Consider the following 22,730-nt stretch of genomic DNA (forward strand, 5'->3'; position numbering starts at 1 on the left):
ACCCCTAAATTACAGTGGGAAAACCCACAGTTCCAGCAGCATCAACAAACGATACAATGGAATCAAATCAAAAATACAAAAGAGATTAGACAAATAAAGAAAATTAAGTTAAAATAAAACCTGAAGTTTTAGGTGCGTGGTGGTCTGTATTCTGCTCAGTTCCCAGTTCAGGTTGTGCCCTCAAACAATTGCATTTAAGAAACAAGAAGAGAATTGATAAGTAGTTGGAAATTGCATTTAATTTGCAGTGTCTGGGATGGAATTTGCCAATGCAGAGGTAACTGGGGCTAAAGCAGGCCATGGTTTCCACTGTGGGTGATGCTGGGTAAAGGAGAAGGAAGAGGAGGAGGGTGAGGATGAAGAGGGGGAGGAGGAGGAGGAGGAGGGGGAGAGGAGAAGAGGGGAGGGAGAACGACGTCGACGTGGTGAGGCCGGAGTGCTATGCAGAGGCAGTGACGTCACCGGGCTGTCTCGCGCTCTCTTCCTGCTGCATCACAACAGCCGCTTAGCAGCTCGAGTAGCAGCAGTGACCGGGGGGGACGGGATATCCGCCGCTAATTTCATTGATAAACTCACGGCGTTGACGCTACGGCTCTCCACCACGTCCTAACACGGGGGTAACCGACAGGAACTGGTTGCAGCGCGATCACCCCGCTCCAGCTGTTTGGGATATGGCCAGGCCGGAACAGGTTCTGCTCTTGGAGCCTCCGCACGAACTGAAATTCCGAGGTAAGAGAGGGGAGGAGGGCCCGGCTGTGGATGGGAGGGGGTGACGGTTTGGAAGGGAGGAGGGTTAGTTGTGTGTTGCCGGAGGGGGGGTCGACCCCTGTCACGGTAACCAAACCGGAGGGGTGCTGCAGCTCACATTTTCACCAACATTATGCTTATAACGAAGAAGCAAAGCGGCTTTGAAAGGACGACGGGTCAACTCGCTGCTAGCTGGCTAGCTCCAGGGCGAGCTGGATTAGCTTCTCGCCGCCGAACTAGCCAGGCCTTGCCCCACATTCGTCACCGCTCCTGGGGCCATTCAGAACCACAACACACCCAGCGTGTATCCCCGTGTAATCGGCAATCACAATAAACAAATGACAACACGATCCACGTCTTAATGTGGTCACCGTCAGCCTGCAACATCCTTAGCGGCTGTGGCTAGCTCTCGTTAGCTGGCTCTGTGATTGGCTGCTCTGCTCTGTTGGTTCAGCCAGCTGTCATTTAATAACTCGACACTCCACAGGACGAAATAACTGGACAAACACTGCCGCTCAGTGTGTTTTTAAGAACTTGTCATTCACATCGACTGGGCTTTGCAGTTGGGGTCAGACATCTTGGTGGGTCTCGACATTTGGCTGTGAGATGTCACGTTGTTTTAGGCCCAGACAATGTTACATAAACACACATACTGATGCATCCGCTTTGCAACTGACAACAAAGCTCTTTGCACACTTTGGACTATCGCTCCTTCTATTCAGGAGTGAAAAGATAAAGGAAGAAGTTTTGCTTTCACCAATTTATCGAGCAGACACTGCCTCGGGTAGGGCATTTATATATCAGCTGTTGGTCTCCACTCCTCTGTGTGGTCAGAGACGTGTGCTTTGTAGAGCTAACAGAAACTCACATTTTACCTCAAAAACAACCGAAGAAAGCCTCTGTTTGATACAGGAGCTAGAAGTTGTCAAGAAACTAAATGCATCACTGCATCTACGAGTTATAAGACAGTTGTATGGTATTTGTAATTTTCTTTTTGGATTTTAGAGGATTGTTTTGCATGCCACAAGACTGATTTCTAACAAGTGGCAGCAGCACATAGTAGAGACAGTCCATTTGTAATCATTTGCATTTTTTGTAGGGTAGAGATCTGAATACATAATTATGTTGTAGAAAACATAAGCAGAACAGACAGGAGATTGGGTTGTGCACCAAGAAAATACATACTTTCCGGGTTTGTTCGAAACTCTCGTTTCCTCCCACAGTGTAAAAAACAAAAGTAACATGCATTGGAGGCTAATTGGCCACTATGAATTGCCAGAAGTTTTGACTAGATGTGTATTATTATCTGTCTCTCTGTTGTATGATGGACTGTCGACTTGTCCAGGCTGTGCCCTGTCTTCACTCATAATCAGCTGGGATCGGCTCTTTGGCCACGACTCAGTTGGATCTTGGTAAAAAAAAAAGAAACTGGATGGATAGACTCAGTGAAAGGGAGAACAAGACTGCAAGTCTCAAAATAGACTGTTTTTGATGGCTGTTTTATATTATTTCAAATTATGATTTTATTAGACCTCGGGGGAAGTGGCCACAGATCTAGTTACTTGGAAAATGATCCCCCGATAACAAGACGGATGGAAGAGACTTTATATATAACTGGATAGTAAATATGGATACCACTCAAGCTTTACATTTGTGTGATGACTGTAAAGAAGGACAGAGGCAAATAGCTTTTGCCTTTGTACATATTTGTTAAGCAGATTTACATGACTCCTGCTTCTGACAGCCCAGAATTCTGATGAGTTATCGCTTGATAGTTATTTAAAAATGAAATGCATTATGAACAATTGAACAATGCACCGAAAAAAACAGTGCATATATATTCTTGTTTGAGAGGAATGTAAATTCGACACAGGCCAAACATACCGCGTGTTGTCAGACCATAATTAAAGTGAGATCTGAATCAAGTCTAAGAAGTAAAAGCCCCAAACTTGTCTGAACTACTTTTGTCTCCACTCAGTGTAGATGTTGTTTCAGTAAACCAGAAAACTTTGATAATGAACAAAACATATTCAAAAGACCAGGACATCTCCTGTTCAGAGCTGCTAGATTGTACAGTTTACACCCGGTTTATACTTTTTTTCTAAGTTTTTACTTGAAACTTTACCTGATTTACTTGTATTGTTACAATGTACACTGCATTCAACTCAATTAAGAAGTGGTTATGCTTGAGAAACCTGTTTGTTGCAAATAATATTCAGGCTCTTGTACTTTCTTCCCGGCTATTATTTTCTCTTTCCCACTTTCTTTGTACACCTCAATGTGTCACCAACATGAGCAATCGGCAAAACGTGATATTGTGTTTGACTGATCATGAATTCTAAAAGCTTGTATTTAAGTTACTTCAGCTACTGCTCCCATCATATAACCATTGAAAATCATGGGATACGAACTACATCATTCTGCAGGAAAACACAGAAACAAATGTGTTACTCTCTCAGTACTTTTCCAGCTCGCTTTTTGGTCTGATCTTCAAGCTCTGAGCTCTTAAACCCCCATTGTGTTTATCACTTTGTTTTATGACTTGTACTTTAAGAGTTATCTACCAAATCATGGCAGTTTCATTTTTTTAATGCAATTTATCTTCTTATTTCGTTTCGCTTTGATTCGATGGCCTTCAACAATTTCACAAATGTACGATTGGTGAATTGACTTGGCTGATGATCGCTGGCTAAAATGTTTTAAGCAACTCCTCAAAGTGTGAATTATTACATATTGTGGAGAAATGCTGTGTAAGACTGAAGTGCTAATGTGAAAATGATTTAAAAAAGAAAATGCCATTATTAGTTCAACATGTTTTATTTTAAGTGCAGTAAAAAAACCCAAAAAAAACAAACCCTCCCCTTTGAAGAGGTACGATTTCTTCTTAGTACCGTGGATCAGTTTTCAAGGTATTTGGTTCAACCATTTTAGAGAATTTGGCTCATTTTTCTTCTGTAGACTTAGTCTGTCTCAGTTCATTTTTTCTCTTCATGTAATCCCAGACTTGACTCGACGATGTTGAGATCTGTTGGGGCCAAAACCATCTGTTGCGGAACACCTTGTTCTTCTTCCTCTCAGAAAATAGTTCCATATGACTTTTTATGGTGGCAGATTAAAATTTACAGCTACCGCCACTTGCAGAAAAATGTATGTTAAGTTGTGAATCAGATGTGTTGATGGTTCGATGTTGGCCAGACAGAAGGCACTATGTGTCTTTGTATACTACATAATACCATGAATCACATGCCTACTTGGCCCTCAAGTAATATGTAGGCATGCAGTGTGAAGACTCAGGAAATAGTGACTTGGTCTAATAACAACTTGGCTGTGGCTGAGACCATCTGTGGACAATGTAATTCTGAATGTTCAGTCTTTTAAATTTTTTTTTAATAATTTTCATCGTCGCCAGGGGTAAAATTATCAAATCTTTCACAGAAGTCCCTCTCCTCCTCCTGATGCACCATTTCTACGAATGGCACGTTAGTTGAGAGCTGACAGCTTCACGTCTCAACTACTCATAATAGGTTTTGACTGCTATTTGTGGTTTTCCTGAGTTGGAAGATATCCTGAGAAAGTTTCAGGAAGTGGTAGATCAGGTGTACAGTAGTCAGTGGTGTGAGTCACTTTCATTAAAGGGCTTTAGAAGTAAAGCCAAGCTTGCAAGGGTCTGAATTTCCCCTCTGTCTTTCCTCAACAATGAAGGGAAGTGTCAGTTGCTCTGAATGTTTTCTGAGCTGAAACTTTATCTGGAATCTGGTGTATGTGTTAATTCAGAAACAACCTCATGTTTTCATGCAGGGTGAGTGTATTTCTCTCAATGGCAAACGACACACTCCGTACAATTATTTTGTTATTACTATTGTTATACCCAATAAGAAAGGCTGGAATGGATGGACTGGGTGATTTTTCATCATAGACGAAAATTAAATGTTTGAAATAACTGCTTAACACTATTTAGCTGATCTTTTGCTGTACACTGAGTTAGATTCATGAGGTAGAGAGGATGAATGGATGGAGTTGTGGCTTGAAAAACCCTAGAACCCAAACCATCAAAAGCCAAATCGGCTAGTGGAGGTATTGTGTTGGAATGCCTTTCAGATCACGAACTATATAATCGCCAGATCTTATGACTGCGCACTGACACAAATTTAGAGCTTATTTTTCAGGCAGGATCATTTATGCTCAGTTTAAGAAAAGAAACCTAAAACTTATAAAACTGAACTCAGTTTCCGCACGTCTGACTGTAAAATATGTAGTTTTGGCACTCTGTGTCTGCTATGTTTGGGAAATCATGCATTCATTCGTCATTGCCACTCACTTGACTATGAATTAGCCTGCGTTCTTACTCGAAGTACTGGAAAAACAAAGAAGTGACTAACGCTTGCCAGTTAACTACCTGGATTCATTACCCACTTGCTTGAGTGTTGTGTCAATAATGAAACCATTGCCAGAAATAACAGAACTAAAGTAATGACTTGTGATACTGATATTTTGTCAGGGGGCACTCGTGGATATCTGCTAAGACGTCTAAAAATGTGCAATGTATCAATAACAGTTTAGTTTTTTAGAATCAGGATTTTCTTATGGGACACTTCTTCAGTCACATTTCATTTAGGTATGTTAGTATTCATCTTCCTTTCATATTAAACATATTTTATTTGTTCCTGTCATTACAAGCAAAATTAAAAATAAGGACTTACCTGGTGGTGGAAATCCATTCACTTGTGTTTTTTTAGGATGAAAAGTGTTGTTTGCTCTGATAGTGAGAGTTAAGTGAGAAGGAAGTGGGTATATTCATAAATATCTGTGCGACTGACATAATCCACACAGCCTAGATTTTATGCAGCATGTCAAACAAAAGTCGTGTACATTCATACTGGTCTTCCAGGCAGGAAAAGATAACTGAACCTGTCATGTTCTTGGAGTTTGGCTTGAGGTCCTCTGTGCCAGAGAAAATCCCCTCTGAAGAGCACATTTACAAAGATGAACTACACTGTTTAAATCAGCATATTCTTAATAAAAGCTCTTTCAAACTGTGACCGTTTTGGAGTCTTATAAGTATATCCACTCCAGTCAATTGACGGTGACAACTGCTGTGATGTATTGACTACCGAAGAGTAACAGTGTTATTCTGAACATCATCTACATATGCCATCAGTATCTTAAAGAAATAAATGAAGTGAATAAAGAATGAATGTGTTATCCTAGTACTATGTATTTGCGTGAAAAATACTTAATATGGGAGAATGTGGACATATTCGTGCTTTTGGCGCAGTGCTGGCGTTGTTTCAATTGTAATGTCATATTCTGCTTTCTGTCTCTTGGTTGGTAGTAGTCGTGGCTTGTAGCAGAAGTCACACTTTGGAGTTTAGTGAGACGGCTACACGGAACTTTTTGACACTGTCAGATGATTTTGTCCTACTGCCTGTGGTTGCACGACTGTGACAACGGCTGTCCGCAAACCCCTCTCACAATCAAAGTTGTCACCACATTGGCTCGTCTTTCACACAATGTATAGCTGCCCTCAAGAAAAATGAGCTTTTCCTAAAAACTAATACCACTGACACACATCAGCTCAATAGATGGTAAAAACACGAGTGAGGCGCTGCTGATTGGCTGGAACGAGTGACTGTTCTTTTGAAGCAGAAAATAGTTTCAGCAACAGACTGAATAACACAGTGAAACGGGATGGCAGCGTGCTGTAATTGCAGGGCAATCTTAATCTAAATCTGCAGATTCCTGCCGATTACAAACATTGCATGGCTTACTGATTTTTGTTTGACTGACTGGTCTGAATAATGGAGTTGTCACTGCTTCTGAAGCCTATATTTTTCAAGTTTCTCCAGAGCGTTGAAAAGATCTTTGCAGTGAATGAATTGTCTGTATAATTAAGAGTTTCTCCACTGTTAAATTGCATTGTCAGTTTTTAAAAAGATCAGAAAGATGGTTGACAGATCTGTTTTTAAAAGATAGTAAGTCATTTCTTGAGCTATGAGTGATTACTAATATCTTGAGAAGTTGTTTAACCAAGAGTACTGAACTGCTACAGTAATGGACAATTAATACTATGCTGAAATCCCCAAATTCTAATTTGGAAATCCATCAAGCAATTGTGTGGATTTTTAAAGCATTTCTTGTAAAGCAGAACAATATCCCCTGCATTCCCTGGATAGACTCCACTTTGAGCCTTCCACTGTCAAGTACATACAACTTAACTGTATACAACTGTTGAGGAGATCAGTCCTGCAGATAATTTATCCGCCCACTTCCACAGTATTCCGACAGGCTGAAAGTGACAGAAAAGTAACAGTAGCTCAAAAAAGCAACCCTTCCAGCCTGCTGAAGACCTTCTCTTACACACGATACGTTGAAACTTGATGCAGATGGGACAAGGTAGAAGAAGACCACCCTGGGTGCCTCCCCTGTAAGCTCGAAACAAAACACTGAGGCTACAAATCACGTAAAAACAGGGAAAAGAGAAAATGTGAAATGTTGATTGGTTTTGATTTCTTCTGAGAGAGTTTGGTGATAGAGCCAGGATTTGGTGTGAACAACACAAAATGATTTGTCCACCCTGCCTCATATAAATGGATCAGGGTGGTGTTTTTGTGTTGGGAGGGGAGTAATGGTGTGCCTTTGGCACACTTTAGACCCATTGGTACCAATCAGCCTTGTTAAAACATCACCGCCTTCTTAAGTATTATTTCCATTGACTTACGGCTTCTTCCAGCCAGATGATGCGTCTCAACGCAAAACTCAAATCATCTCAATATGGTGTCTTGAAGCTGACAAGATTAACAGCTAACAGTGATTGTTGAACCTGCTGTTTGTCCACCTGAGCCTCCGACATCAAGGTCCAGTGGTACCACAACACTCTGAATTTCATAACCAATCAAAAGTCTTGCCAGTTTTTCAAAGATGTCAAATCAGGTTTTCCATACATCAAAACATGGATTATTGAAAAATGTCCAAAAAGTTAAACAGGAGAAATCATTAACCATTTTAAAATGTATTAGAGTTAACTTTATACAAAACACTTAAAAATCTGGGACTGCAATCTGCATCAATTATTCACATAACCCCTCCTTTACCATTTAGGTTGGCTCAGTTTGTATTTATTTATTTTTTTTGGTTTTCTTGGTGCTTGTTTTAGTGAAGGCTTCCTGCATTATTGACAAATCTTTGCAACTCGATACAGATGTCTTTGGAGGATCCATGGGCTGATGTGGCCTCCAACAACATTGATGGCTGTAATTTGCTGATGCCAAACTGCATTAGCGTCTTTTTTGTCCCTGTAATATAACTTTGTTTTATAAGTGTATACACAGTTTAGTTGATTTGATATTACATTTGTTTTTCCTCATCGAGACAAGAGACACCAGTATTCAACATCAAGCTGTAGAGATGTTAAAAGGAAAACGGATGGCCTCATTTGTAAGTGTGACGTACTTGAAGTAGTTCAGTTCTCACCCGTGATTCACTGGAATGTTATGTTTTTAGGTTTTAATGGACGAGAGAGCAGTGCTGCCATAGAGAGAAAACACTCTTATAAATGGGAATTCACTGACTCGAATAACACTGCTGGCTAGTCAGCACCGTCGGCGTCTGAGCAAATCCCCTAAATTCAATCTGCTCACGTTTGATCAGACAGCGCATTCAGCCTAAAACTTGTGCTTAATCAAATGTTCACACTTGACACACAATATTCAGAAAGCCATTTGATTTAAACTTGTAATGAAAAGGCCAATTTAGGCTTGTTTGTCATTTATGTATCGATCAGATTTTCAGTGAAATCTAATGTTGCAAAATTCACATTACCTACCTGTTGCCTATCTTTTTCTGAATGTGATCCTTCATCAGAGCTACTGATGGATGATGGATTTGTATTTTGATCAGTTTTGATCAGTTTTTCTCATTTGCTTGGAAAAGTTTGTATTTTCTGTCGCTGCACCGCTCACACACATTACAAGCTTCTTTGAGTTTATTCTCCATGACTCTCATCCATCAATTTGTACAACAATTTGGCATCCAAGCATTCTAACTGAGTGATGGTGTTTAGGAATTTGTATTGTGTGAGATCATCACTCACTGATGTCTTTGGCTGACATCTCAATTAAAGTAAAACAAATGTAAGTGATTTGTTGTAATTTAATGTGTGGTAAATTTGAGCCTTTTCTAACTTTCATCAGTCTCTTTATTATCTTTTTCGAATAAAAAATGTCTGAAGTTATGGTTCTTTACTTTGGAGGGCGTATCATTTCTGATCTTCTCAGACCATCATAGTCAAGTAATTTATCTGTTTACGATATTTACCTTGTTCGCAGGTCCATTCTCAGACGTGGTCACCACAAATCTCAAGCTCTCCAACCCTACAGACAGGAATGTGTGTTTCAAGGTGAAGACGACGGCGCCGCGCCGGTACTGTGTGCGGCCAAACAGTGGAATCATCGATGCTGGCACCTCAATTAACGTCTCAGGTAAGGAAGAGGGAGGTGGGACTGTGTTGAGGTCATTATGATTACCTGCAAGTAATTGTATTTGTTTGTCAAGGCACTTGCAATGTACTTAGACATGCAAGTGCTGTCTATACTACCTAACTTAAGCAGAGGTGTCTGGACTATTTGCTCTCCACGCTGCCAATGCATCCCCATGTGGCGGACATGCGAGAAAGAAGAAAACGAGATGATGGATTAATTAACTCTTTATAAGAAATTATAATTTAATCTTAATATGTTTTCATAATATAATTTTCTTCTTCTCTTGTGATATACATGCACTGCATACTCAATCAATATTTTGGAGAGATTGTTTTTGACTGTTTTCGGTAATCCTTCCAACCACTGATTTTCTACATTTACTTTGTTCCAGTCAGTCTAACACAGGACAAAAGACAGAGTACACCCCAAGGACGCTTCCAGTTCATCACAGGGAAAACATCTGCCAATGTTAACTCTAATTTTGGTAAATGTGGTTTGTTGTTAAAATAAAGCTCCTTTGAACATAAATACTATTATAAAAAAATATATATATATATATTCCTGGTTCAGTCTCTCTATGTAGAGACTTGGGAGACAGGTACAGGCTAATGGTTCCACACTGTGCCGCCTCTGCCATTTACAGCCTCAGACTCATTTTACAACCTCCCTTATCTGGTGTCAACAACTGCAATCTGTGCCACTAGTGTCTGCAGGCAGCAGCGGGTGACAAACCAAACGAGTGCACTCTGACAGTGGCTGTCATTTTTCACCCTAATTTAGGCTGAGAAGGGTCATGGGTTCGAGTCCCAAAATGAGATGGCTTTTCTGAGAAAGTGGTTACAGCACAGTTGTTGGATCTGTTGGCAGGCGGAGGAAGTTCATGCCAGCCACACACACACACACACACACACACACACACACACACACACACACACACACACACACACACACACACACACACACACACACAAGTGCAAACTTCTCTGCAGACGTTTGCATGCAGGCCAAAATGTGTGAGAATGCACATAGTCCACTGGCTCAGAAAACATTCAGGACATTTGCTTTGAGCAGAGGCCACGCAAGGACGTTCTCTCACATCTGACACTCATACAGTCTAATTTACACTCCAGTAGGGGAATGCACGAATGTCCTTCGAGAAAGGTTTGCAGCAGTTTTTTTTCACTTACATTTTTCTATAAAGGTCTGACATGCCTGCATTGAATTAGTCAACATAACAGAAGGGAGTGTACCTTAAAACTAAAGAGTCAGTACAACTACACGCTTGTGTGCTGGCTGTTTTCTTTTGGTCTACTGATGTAGATACCGAAACTAAGATCACACCTTTAGTTTAGTATGGAACACTGATCAGATCCCCAAATGATTGTTTATATTGTCTTCAATAAGAATACAAAAAAAATTAATAAGAAGCACATTTTATATTACAGATCAAAATGGATTTATGTCACTGTTACAATTGAAAGACACATAAGATTAAATTAAAGTTTCATGAGTTCTACTGCTGTTTAATTTATTAAACTTATTCTAATACCTACTGTGTCTTTAAGACATTTTACTTGGTTTTCTTCTGAGTTTTGTGATTTGTCAAAAAATCTTTACTATTTCAGTTCCAACAGACTTTTTGTGTGGGTGCATGTGTGTGATTTGGGGATTCTGGTAGGTTTAAAACCTGCTACAGTAGGAAATGCAGATCTCTGAACTTGGGTACATCCCTAAGTTTGACTGAACAAAGTCACGCCGCACATACCATACCATACTGCATCATACAGTATGCAAGAACAACAACGTTGCTGGTACGGCCGTGAAATGAATAAAGCCAAACCTTTGTCTACAGTGAAAAAGTTGGTTTGGGAGTACCCTAATAACATGGATGTGAACCAGCATTTTAATTCCTTTGGAATCTGCAAACTCTGGTTTTGGTACAGCACTTTATGTAATTTTCTTTAATATTTATATTGGGTGCTCCTAGCTGTAGCTTGTAGCAGCAGTCAGGTAGTGCAGTGTAGTGAGACTGCAGTTTGAATACTTTTTCTTAATTTTTTAAAACTGTCAGCGGATTGTGTCCGGCTGTTGTTTGCATGAATGTGACAATGGCCATCCACGAACCACGGTCACAACTCAATATACAAAATAAGACCACAATGTCCAACCCACAGTCAGAGATATCTACTTGACCACCCATTGTCTTTGTCTGAGATGGTGAAAATCCACAGTGTTTAGCTATCTTAAGGGGCTTGACTGTTGCTCCATTATTGATACTGAACTTTAAATTTAATGTAAGTAATTGTTTTAATTCAAGAAGGTGAGGTTGCACAATGGTTTCACACCATTAAATACAATCGGATACAATAGAAGTTTATACAAATGGTGGTAATCTTAACAAAATAGAGCAACCAGTTGCCATAAAGTAATGGAGCTATCAAAATGTTGGCTGTGGAAATGGAACATTCAAAACTTAGTTTAGCAAATGTTAGACTTGTTAATATGTTAATGTTCGACTTCAAGGATAAATGCAATGTGCTCTTCCTCCAGACTTATAAAAGCTCCGTCTCTGGCCAGGCAACTGGAAATAAACACGGCCTGGTTGTTACATCTGCCTCACTAATATAATATCCTTGTGTAAAGACACTCTGAAAGCATGCTCATTCCAAAAATAGCGTTGCAATATCTCTGAATATCTGAGAGGAAAAGTACGATTTTGTTGGTTTCTGCTACCCACAGCCTGAGTCCAATAAGACTGATGTGTTACTTGGTCAACTTGTCTTGCATTTCTCCCCCGTACTTTCCAACAAAGCATCATAAAAGCTGCTCAGACACATGGAGGTGAGAGTGAGCCGTCTGCCACTGGATACCTTCAAACCAATGATGTGTCATTTGCTGGCTTCGCACAGGATACGCACTGCGCGTTTGAAGCTCTGCTCTGGTGTAACTGTATATGTTGAACGTAGCCCGGGCCACAGGAATGTTGCTGAGCTTGATTGGTGTTATGTAGCAGCACCCAGCGGAAAAGTATGTGGCATGAATGTTTTTAAAAAAATCCCTGCGTCCACAAATATTAGGCTTTTTGTGGGAGCGTGTCAGAAGTTCATCGGACACACTTTGGACTTTGGCACACCGGGGATGTCACAAAGCAAAATGCTTCACCCCGATAAAAGATAATCTTAAATAAAGTCATTGCAGCTCCCAGGATTTAATTTTATGAGCGTGTCCTTACACTGATCTCCTTTGTGTCTGTGTAACAACAGAACGATTATTATGAACATGAGCACTGCAGCTCTTTCACCCATTGAGTCCACTCAACTTTTCCACATACTGTCATGTTACACCCACAAATTTAAATGTCTTGTTTCACTGTATTTTGTGGTAGATTAGCATAAACTAGTACATAATTGTGAACTGGAATGAAAGTTTGGATTCAGGTCTGCGCTTTGGCTTGACCAGTCTAACACATGGATGTGTTTTGATCTGCACCAGTGGTCCTCAAACGTTTTTCCAGTGTGTACCACCTGAGAAAATGATGCTCAAACGTTGGGATTTAAAAAATGAAAACATAAAAATACTGCTCCGAATTTCTCCCCAACTTTTTCCTTTGTCCTCTCCTGTGTGTTCCTTTTGTTTTCACAATGGCCTTTGTTCACAAAGGTTCTCGAACAAAACTCGGAGGCCTTCACAGAACAGCAGCATTAGTGTTGAGCTGTGAGTTACAAACACGTGAACCCGATTTACTAGTTGTGTGACTTCGTCACCAGAAGATAATTGCACACTGGATTTTGTGTGGGGCTCTCAAGAGTACAGCGCAGTGAATACAAATGCACTGTGATCTTTTCAGATTTCTTTTTTTTTTAAATAATATATCATTCTCAATCCTGTTGTACGTTTTATCGGTCTATCCCATAAATTCTCAATGAAATGCAGTAAAGCTTGTGGTGTAACCAGACAAGTTGTAGAAAATCTCACGGTATGAATACTATTTCGATTCAACGTAAGCGGTAGCTGACTCCTTCCTAAATGCGCTGGATTGAAGTAGGTTATTTCTCACCCTGAAACAGGCCTGGTGGTGGATAGTGTGTGCTTTGTTTTCCCTTTTGAATTTCATTGAGAAAGACAGACCCAGGAGAGCACAATCAGGAGTGTGAGAGCGTGCAAGAACGAGAACTCTGAATATGAATACGTTTTATGAGAGTTTGCGTGTACAGTCTGGTGAGTTCTCCCTCCAGGCCCGTATCTCCACAACTCGCTTTCTAATTCACCGACTTCCTCTCTCCCACGCTATGTTGGTGTCAGTAGGTTTGCTGATCCTTGACCAGGTTTCAGTGTTGAGTAAGACTGAATAACATAACCAGGGAGCACCTTTTATTAGACGTCGGGCTTCAATTAATCAGTGTGTGTGGCAAGTCTGCCGTTTAGGTTTCCTGTTTCTTCTCATAGGTTGTTTCATGTGGCACTGTAATGTAAAGTTGTGTTTTTTAAAGACGAGGTTATTGAGGCACAGCATCTGTTTCTTTATTTTTGTGATGTTGTCGAACACAGCGTTGTTTCCTTCACGTTGCAGCTGAAAATACACTTAAAATAAAGTTTTGGGTTTCATAGATTTACTGAAACTGACAGGTGTAATACCTGCAGAGTAGGAACCTATAACTACTTCCTGGCCTTTTATGGAGCAAACAACAGATTTGTTTTCAGCAGATGGACATTAATGCCTGTATGGAAAACATTCTGCACTCACAGCTTTTGTACAGGAGCCAGGTTGGACCTCTGATGGGACAAGGTATAAATATGAAGTGGTACTCCTGTTGTGAGCATCTTTTCTCACAGGACACAATTAATTAAGTGACAGGAAAAGAAAGTTTTCTGGCCTCTTTTGCTCAGCCCTCTAATGGGTTCAGTCATCATGAACAGGCGGGCATGCGGTTACCATCCTGCTCGACCGTGTTGACTACAATTAGCCTCTTTTCATAAATGAGAAGCAAGCGCACAAAGTCATGCCATTAGTTGAAGTAGCTTTTTGTGAAGGTGTTTTTTTTTTTTTCTGAAGGTATGAGGTGGCCGTGAGTTTTCCGTCTTGGTATTCAGCTCTGAAGCCTTTAATGTCATCCAGTGTTACTCAAAGAACTTACAAGCTTCCCTGCCTTCATTCTCTACTATCGTCCCCTCGGACCCAAGGTGGATGGCTGTACAAATTGGTTTTGACTGAAACAGGACGTTCTCAATCTGTTCATGCCGTCTGTTTCTGATTTGCAATATCGGGCTACACTGATTGCTGTAATGGTGCACTACAGCTCCAAGGTTTTCGCTCTCGTGAGAATTGGCATGTGCCACATACGAACACCATCCTGCCTTAGCTTTGAAATTAGCCTGTTTTTTTTCCTGTAAAAGCCAAAGAATAATGCGGTTATTGGAGACGTAGACTCATTTCAAGATCTGTGTTGTTGAGTACATCCTGTTTTATTATCAAAGAAAAGAGGGGGAAGAAAATCAGCTGCTCTCATTCTCTCTGCATGTCCAGAACTTTTCCGGGACATAAGAAAGTGATCACTATAAATCATTGTTACAACTCTAAAATACCGTTTCAGTCATTGGACTGACATCAAATAACATGGCAATGACTGAAAGGACTTATGTGGTGATGGGTTAAAGTCATATTCCAACTCCACACCTGCTTTTTGTTAAAGCGGTGTGTAATGTTAAGGGAGGAAAAGACGAAGCTGTTGGAAAGATTACCCCCTGGGGTATTGGCAGATCCGTCAGTGTTTGGCCGCCATGGTAACACGGACATAGAAATAAATCTTCCCCGCAACTTTTTCCAAGAAGCAGAGGCAAGTCCAGAGCCTTAAAGAGGTGAAGGCCTTAGTTTATAGTCGTGACTAATACGCGGGCATTTGATACTCGCTAATTCTGATTTAATCCGTGGAGCGAACACACGCGTTGAGAAAGAAAAACTGATGCAAAAGTGCTGACGAAGTAAAAGTAATGGCTTAAGTTCTGGCATTCGAAGCATGTTTTTTTTAAACCTTTTTGTTTGTTGGGTAGGGTTTTTTTTTTTTTGTTGGGCTTCACTCACAGACCCGATTCTGTTCCTGCCTGTTCTCTACAGTCACTGCAGATGATACTAACAAGACACAAGATCTATTTTCCTCACTCCCCTGACAATAGGACGTGAGGTTAAGGATGGAAGAGGGAAGCAGTGTTATTGCTTGTGTTGACGCAGGATTGTGGGGTGTAGTCTTTGCAACATAGCATCCCCATTTCCCCCCACCCCCAACTACATTGCTACTTATTTTAATGTCTCACCCAAAAATCAGCTCTGGCCCAGATGCTTCATGATGGTCTCTGTCCTGTTTGTTTCACTCCCATAAATGCCTCATTTACACGCAATGTCGTGGCGCGGCATGGCTTACTTGTGGTGAGATTGTAGTAAAGGAACATTCTGTTTTAATCACTGAGGACTTTGTACACTGTAATAAGCAGGACTGTAATACCCATTCAGTTATAATAGTGTATTGCTTGTAGCACCCTGTGATCCTAAAGAGGCCAAGAATGTAAGAAAAGCCAATAAGGAGCTCAAGCCCTAATTAACATCCACTACAACTGTTACTGAAATTTGAATACATCTACATTTATATCGATTCGTCCACCCCCATTTATATCATTAACACAACATGAACAGTTTCTTCACATGTAATACATGTTTACTGATGAACTGACGATGACCTCTGTGATTTCTTTACCTTTGCAGGTTCACATGTAGTGAAGACTTAAAAAGTGTTATTTAACCAAATTATTCTTCATGTTGATTAGAACTGGCAATAATGACTGGCTGTAACTTCATGGGTGAACATTGACATACAAACCGCAAAATGTATTTCATAAGATCCTTCTAAATGAATATTTTCTAATAAAGTGTATTTTTCAGGCCTACAGGTTCAGTTAAGGAAAATACTGCAGTCAAACTCTATAATGTGACAGTGTATATATTACCGTGACTCATGCTGCTTTCTGTGGGCACTTGGATCTATGGGAGTTTTAATAATCCACTTGAAATGACCTACAGTTATCACATACATTTAGACAAATTGATTTCAAAGTAAAACATTTCAGTGCTATAAACGTTAGCAGCAGGGAAATTTCCGCACCGAGCAGACTGTCTTTGCTCTCTGTGTCTGCATGTACATGTGGATGAATTGTGAGCGGTGCCACCCAAGAGAGCTTACCTCCTAAAACTTTCTTACAAAAACAAGCAGAAACATCTCTGGTAATGAAAGAAAACAATATATTTTTTTCTTCTCTGTCCCCTTAACTTTTCTCTTGAGATTTATCGTGCAAGCCCTCAGTGTGCCCCACAATTGGTCACAAGTCATTTTTACAGTCTTTTCCTACAGAGCCTCACAGTCTAGCTGCACATTTATGGCGTGCTTTTTCAACAGACTTAAAAAATTGCGACTCAAAAGAAAAGAATCTTCTGAAATCACTGACTTTTTAAAAAAATACTTTTTTTTTTGTCTTCCAGTTATGCTGCAGCCTTTCGACTACGACCCCAATGAGAAGAGCAAACACAAGTTCATGGTCCAGTCCCTGCTAGCGCCTCCCGACATGACCGACATGGAGGGAGTGGTGAGTGTCTCGAATCGTTTGAGAATAATTTTCAGCTTGTGTTTGTGTGTTAATGCTTCCAAACAAAAAAAAAAAAAAAAAACACTCGACACAGATGCACCCCAGTCACTCGCACTGTAGTCAATTAATCGCAAGAGGACCTTGTGATTAATTCCAAATGTAACGGATCAGGACGCGCATGCATTGAGCTGCACCGCAAGATATCAGCGGCTGATCTTAATCTCCCACCCTGGATGTGAGCCTGTGTGACGATGCTGACACGCAAAATAAAAAACACATTGAGCGTAGGTTAGTCATAACAGTCTGTGTGGTCCGAAGCTCATCTTTGCGATCTCTGGCCAGTATGCGGACGGTAAATTATCTTTAATGTGCCAAACGTATCTTGAGAATTCGAAGGAATAACAGCACATTTGAAGATACACACCGTCTGACCAAATAGCTACAAAAGGAACTGCCTTGAGGCAGAGCAACAACTCCATACGGTTTCTATAGAGGCTAAAGGTTTGGATTACAGCCTTTTCAGAGAATTTACCAAAAAAAAAAAGAAATTAGCTTCATGAAACTTGCCAAATGTTTTCTCGACCCCATTTGAAAGTCTTGCATCAGTCTGAGATTATCCAAGCTGTGTGAAGACTTGTTGCACTCATTATTCACACATATGCATATTTTAGGACGTCCAACTTCACTTAAAGTCTTGTTCAACTATTTATAGAGAAAGTGAACACATTTGGTCAGATTGCACATTTCTTCCTGTTCCTTCATCCACCCTTCTGGCATTAGGAATAGTCACATTTTGTTGTCAGTTTAATGCTGTTCAACAAATTTTGTTTTACAAAAATAACACTTAAATGTATGTTATATGTGTTGATATCCTTTAATCTCGGAATTTCGGGGTCTTGTGCATCTTTTCCTCACACTTATGAGGTTTGGTCCATTTGAAATGGACACCGTGTGACACAAAGTTCACGGATGCACGGTGAGGTTTAAAAGCAGGTCTTGGATCGATTTGTGACGGACGTCGGACGTGCCCTCCCTTTGCGGCTGCACATTTTTATTGCCCTTCATGCGGAGTTCCTGCTGCTGTTTTTACACCGCTGTACATTTTATATGCTGTTGTCCAGCTCGTGGCCGGTTAAAATATCACCACAATAACCCCACAAGCAGTGCAGTTCATGTATCCCAGCAGCTCACAGTATTGTTGCAATAGTTCTGAAAGTTATGTCATGTGGAATATTTCATGGCAGGTGTCTGGCTTGCCTTGTGTTGACATGTTTTGGTCTGATGCTAAAAATACCAGGGTGAGGGTAAAGGAAACCAGACGTCTGGACGCGGACGCTGCACCACACACCACTATATGATATAATATATGCATCTTCTAAGCAATGAAAATAAGAATTAATAGTTATATTCCTGTACACTTTGAAGTGAAACGGCTCATCAACACCAGCAGATGTTGGTAGAAAGAGGTGTTTCTTTATTGTGGTGCAAAATGAACTAGAATTATAGAAAAAAAATACCTCTAACTTTAAATCGTATAAAACGAACGCAAGCATCTTGCTTGTTTGTTTTAGTGTTTATTTTTTTAGTTCCTTTTTGACGACTAATCAGCGGCACAATATGTTTTCACGCTCATTCTGTTATTCTTAATCTCCCTGTTGTTGCATTAAAACCTGTATTTTAAAGTTCTGCCTCTTCATTTGTTTATTATTTAGCAGCGAGCACATCTGAGGCCAAATTGGTCTGAGATTGTAAAAAGATGTGTAGTTTAGATTTTCGGTGCTTCACACAGTGTTGCAGTAAAAGTAACAATGTGCTGGTGTGCTTAATTTCTATTGGCCCTTTGTGTCTCCAGTGGAAGGAGGCCAAACCAGAAGAGCTTATGGACTCCAAGCTGAGATGTGTTTTTGAGATGCCAGTGGAAAACGAAAAACCGGTGAGCACACATATTTCTCTCTTCTTTTTTTTATTTTTCCTTCCCACAATGCAAGACTTTCACCGTTGGTACAGATTAGATATCAAACACAATTAAACATCTCATTGCTTACTTCCGTAATTTGGTAAATCACTGTAATTGTCCAAAGCAGAGACCTGCAGTGTATACTTAACTGTTGGTATGTCATTTGTTATCCATCAAGCAGCTGGGTTTTGCCAAGTACAACAGGATTATATTTTACGACCCAAGATTGCCTTTGTTCCCACCTCTTCGCTCTCCTTGTTAACTTTTTATCTCTTCTTATTTCCACACTCTGGCGTTGTCATAACAATTATCTTTCCGCCAAGTACGTCTTAAAATTGTTACTACTCTTCTCTACCGTCTTAATTATGTCCCCATCTTGTCCCACTATTTCCCACAATCCCATCGCTCCTCCTGCCGGAGCCACGTTCAGAGGCTTGTTCGGTGCTCTGGAGAGACACCGTGTCCGATCTCGCCTTGTTTTATTATTGTTGTTTCCTCTCAGCCACAGAGATGTTATTGTGTCACAAAATGAGTCGCGTCAACTGTCTTCATGACCACTGGGAGGGGAAAAAAGGACCTGCAGTAGTTGTTTTCTATTTATTGTCAGCTGTGTGAGATATATGTATATCTCCATGGATCCCAGAAAAAAAATCTAATAGAGACCAGCGTGATCTACTTAGAAAGTTACCCCTGGGTGAACTCTCCCACAAATATTAAAACTATGCTTTATTCCTGCACGTCAGTGTCGGCGTCAAAGATCCCAAATGCCAACACAAAGCTGTACCTGTGTACCAGCCAACTCCTTGGTTAAAATCGCCACGGAAACACTTTAACAGCCCCAGTCAACTGGCTGCTTTATGACGCCTGTCTCTCTGTAACCCACTTACAGCACGACATGGAGTCTAACAAGATGATGTCGTCCAGCTTGCTGAAGTCAGAGTCCTCCTCGCTGTCTGCAAAGTCGCTCAGCTCCACCCTGGATGATGGCGAGGTAAAGAAGATCATGGAGGAGTGCAAGAGGCTGCAGATGGAGGCTCAGAGGCTAAGGGAAGAAAACAAACAGATCAGAGTAAGTACGATGACGGGAGGACCTGCATTTCAGTCTCTTTATTCGGTTGGTTTCCATTACGCAAAAGAAATGAATCCTATAATATCATCCTCACAGATAATATAAATTATACAGGGTTTCCCAGAAGAAATCAGTGAGCAGGGGTGGCCACTCCAGCTGGGCAACACGTCATTCGTATATCAAAGTTTACCAATCGTTCAAACAATTGCTTCACTCATCAGGGATGTGTTCTTAGCTGTGGGATGATGAGAGCTGCTGCTTGTCCTCCTCACAACCTGTGGTCATATTTCACAAAAACACATTTTTGACTGCGACTCAGATCCAGGGTGGGATGTACGCAAATCGTAAGGCCGCTGGTTCGATCCACTGCTGCACATGGCAGAGTGTCTTCAGCCAGTGAAAAAGACGCACTATGTTAAAGTGGGGAAAAAATATATATATATATACGTGGGTAATGTAATTCTTCCTACAAAACGCTCTTGCTCAGCAAAGACCTTAACTCATGATTCGAATCAATGTGCCTACTACTTGCAAAAACATGATAATATGAGCTACGAAGTACTCATTGGATCAACACTTTAGACAAAACCCAGTGTGAGAGAGAGAACGCGAGAGCTGAACGTTATAGCACAGGGAATCTTGTGGAGAAAATGTCTGGAAGCGGTATTTTACTTGCTTCAATTCAGTTTGCTGCCTTGGTTTAGATATAAGCTTCGCCGAGGAGTAGATCTGAACTGCATTCATCCAAACTACAAGTTAATGAACTGTATGGTTGTCTTATTGGGACACTGCTTATGATAGAAGTTATCAAGCATGTATTTTATCGACAATATCAAGAGAGATTACTGGAAAAGCATAATCAGTTTTGGAAATTTTTTTAAGAGATCAGCTTCCTCACAACTAAACCAATCATTGCAACTTGCACCATTGTCTTGTTTATGACTTCTATCACAACTGTGATTCAAAACCAGGCCCCCCCACACTATCACAAAACAAGTACAAAAATAAAGATACGAAACAACATAAAATAAGTGCTTGCTTGACTGATTGGCAGCAGAAAACACAATGGTCCTAAAGTTATTACTTCACACTGGGTGGTTTTACTCACCTTTGAAATGTGTTATCTTTGTAGTCTTTATTATAACGTCATCGCCTTAGTGTTCGGCTCGTTTGCTTTAGCAGGGCGTTTCCTGGAAATAAATATATATTGTTTTAAAAGTATTAAAAAAAACAAAACCCTTCAATGACACAAGGTTAAATGTTATTTTCACACATATTAGTGAGTGTCTTCACCCACACGCAGCCCTGATTACACAATGGACCGGTCGTCAGTCCACCACAGAGGACTCCCACACATACAAAAAACTTACTCTGTCTCATCAAACTAAGCAGATGACAGTGTTGATTATCCTGATTATCCCTTTCTTCTGTTTTGTTTTTTTCATGTTTGTATTGTCTGATTGGGTCAAATTGTTCTCCATCCTCTGCAGTACTTCTTTGAAGACACCAACTCGCCATTAAAGTGAAGAGCAAGTGCATCAGCTCGTATATATAATCAGTGGCAAACAAATTTGCACTGAAGCAGTTGTGCTGTGAATCGCGACAATCATTGAAGTCGGCTTCAATTGTTTTTAAAAAGGTTTGGCTGGAAATCAGTCTCATACACGCTTGCACACAGGGATGGCGAACAAAGAGTCGTCCCCCTCTCGCACACCGCCGCCACCACCACCACCACCACCACTACCTCCTCCTCCTCCCCTTTCGGTTCTTGCCAGAGGCAAAACGACTGTTGGCTGCTCCTGCGGCTGAGATTAAACTAACAGAGAGCCCCCCACCCGCTGCTGGGAAATGAAGTGTGTTAAAGCCTGGCGCCTTGTGCGTTCCTCGGGGGATTGGGTCAGATGAAGATTTAAGCAGATCCTGTTTCTTTGAGCTAATAAATAAATATGGTTGTATCTCATTGACTGATTGACAAACTGGCCGTCTCTTTAAACCCACGTCGTCTCCGTCTCTTGTTTCTCTCCTTTCCCTATTTCTTCTCTTCATTTCAATCTCCCACCGCTGCTCCCCCTCATCCTCTTCCCACACACTTCCCTTCGCCATTTATTTCTTTTATTTCTTTTACCCTCCTTTACCCCCCCCTTCCTGCTTCAGGAGGATGACGGCCTGCGGATGAGGAAGAGTAACGTCATGTCATCTCAGCACGGCTCGGTCGGCATGAAGAAAGAGGAAGGGTTGAGCGCCCGCACGGTGGCCCTCATCCTGCTCTTCTTCGCGGTGGGCGTCATCGTGGGCAAGTTGGTGTTGTAGAGCGCAGCGCAGTTGGGTCGGCCGCAGCATGCTTTCCGGGGACGAAAACAAACACGGGATCTGGGATTTTGGATCAGAAATGCCATATCTGCTGGGTGGGGGGGAGGTACTAGTTTTGATTCAGTCTCATTTATGTAAAAAAAAAAATTCAAAATGGTAACGTATGAGAGAAAAAAAAAAAAAGGTATCGACGACTTCATCTTAATGAACAAACCTAATGTTACAGGTCTTGCCTCTACGTACTCATCACATAATCGTTTTGGCCCTTTCCCCAAAGTCTCATGTATACAGTTGACCGGTTCTGTGGTGGTGGGGGGGGGTTGGAAACATGAACGCCAGTGATTCAGACCAGTGGATTTTTTTTTTTTAACACCAGCAAGGTAGGGTGGTGTGACTGAGTCAGTTTGCAATTGTGCGAATGTCATTTTAATGTATTGTTGTTTGTTTTTCTAAACGGTGGAGGCCAGAGCCGATGTACATGAACAGGTAATTGCCCCCGCTGTACAGTAAAACCAGGCGTTCCTTCCAGCGAAGCCCCCTT

General features: G+C 41.0%; 1 protein-coding gene across 1 annotated transcript; it reads left to right on the top strand.

The window, feature by feature from the left end:
• The first annotated feature begins 378 nt into the window (after window positions 1-378).
• LOC308108639 (vesicle-associated membrane protein-associated protein B-like) lies at window positions 379-22,417 on the top strand. The gene is made up of 6 exons (XM_080461764.1): window positions 379-729; window positions 9,072-9,224; window positions 16,750-16,853; window positions 18,706-18,786; window positions 19,700-19,879; window positions 22,034-22,417. The coding sequence occupies exons 1-6, from the start codon at window positions 672-674 to the stop codon at window positions 22,187-22,189; spliced, it is 732 nt and encodes a 243-aa protein (XP_080317890.1). The 5' UTR covers window positions 379-671; the 3' UTR covers window positions 22,190-22,417.
• The last annotated feature ends 313 nt before the right edge of the window (window positions 22,418-22,730 follow it).

This window comes from Lipophrys pholis (assembly GCF_963383615.2).
Source record: "Lipophrys pholis genome assembly, chromosome: 4".
Taxonomy (NCBI): domain Eukaryota; kingdom Metazoa; phylum Chordata; class Actinopteri; order Blenniiformes; family Blenniidae; genus Lipophrys; species Lipophrys pholis.

Bases quoted from the DNA above. Each gene is read 5' to 3' on its own strand.
- LOC308108639 (XM_080461764.1), top strand. From the start codon at position 672: ATGGCCAGGCCGGAACAGGTTCTGCTCTTGGAGCCTCCGCACGAACTG. The intron at 9,225-16,749 runs GTAAGGAAGAGG...TTTGTCTTCCAG, and splicing joins CACCTCAATTAACGTCTCAG to TTATGCTGCAGCCTTTCGAC. The intron at 19,880-22,033 runs GTAAGTACGATG...TTCCTGCTTCAG, and splicing joins AAGAAAACAAACAGATCAGA to GAGGATGACGGCCTGCGGAT.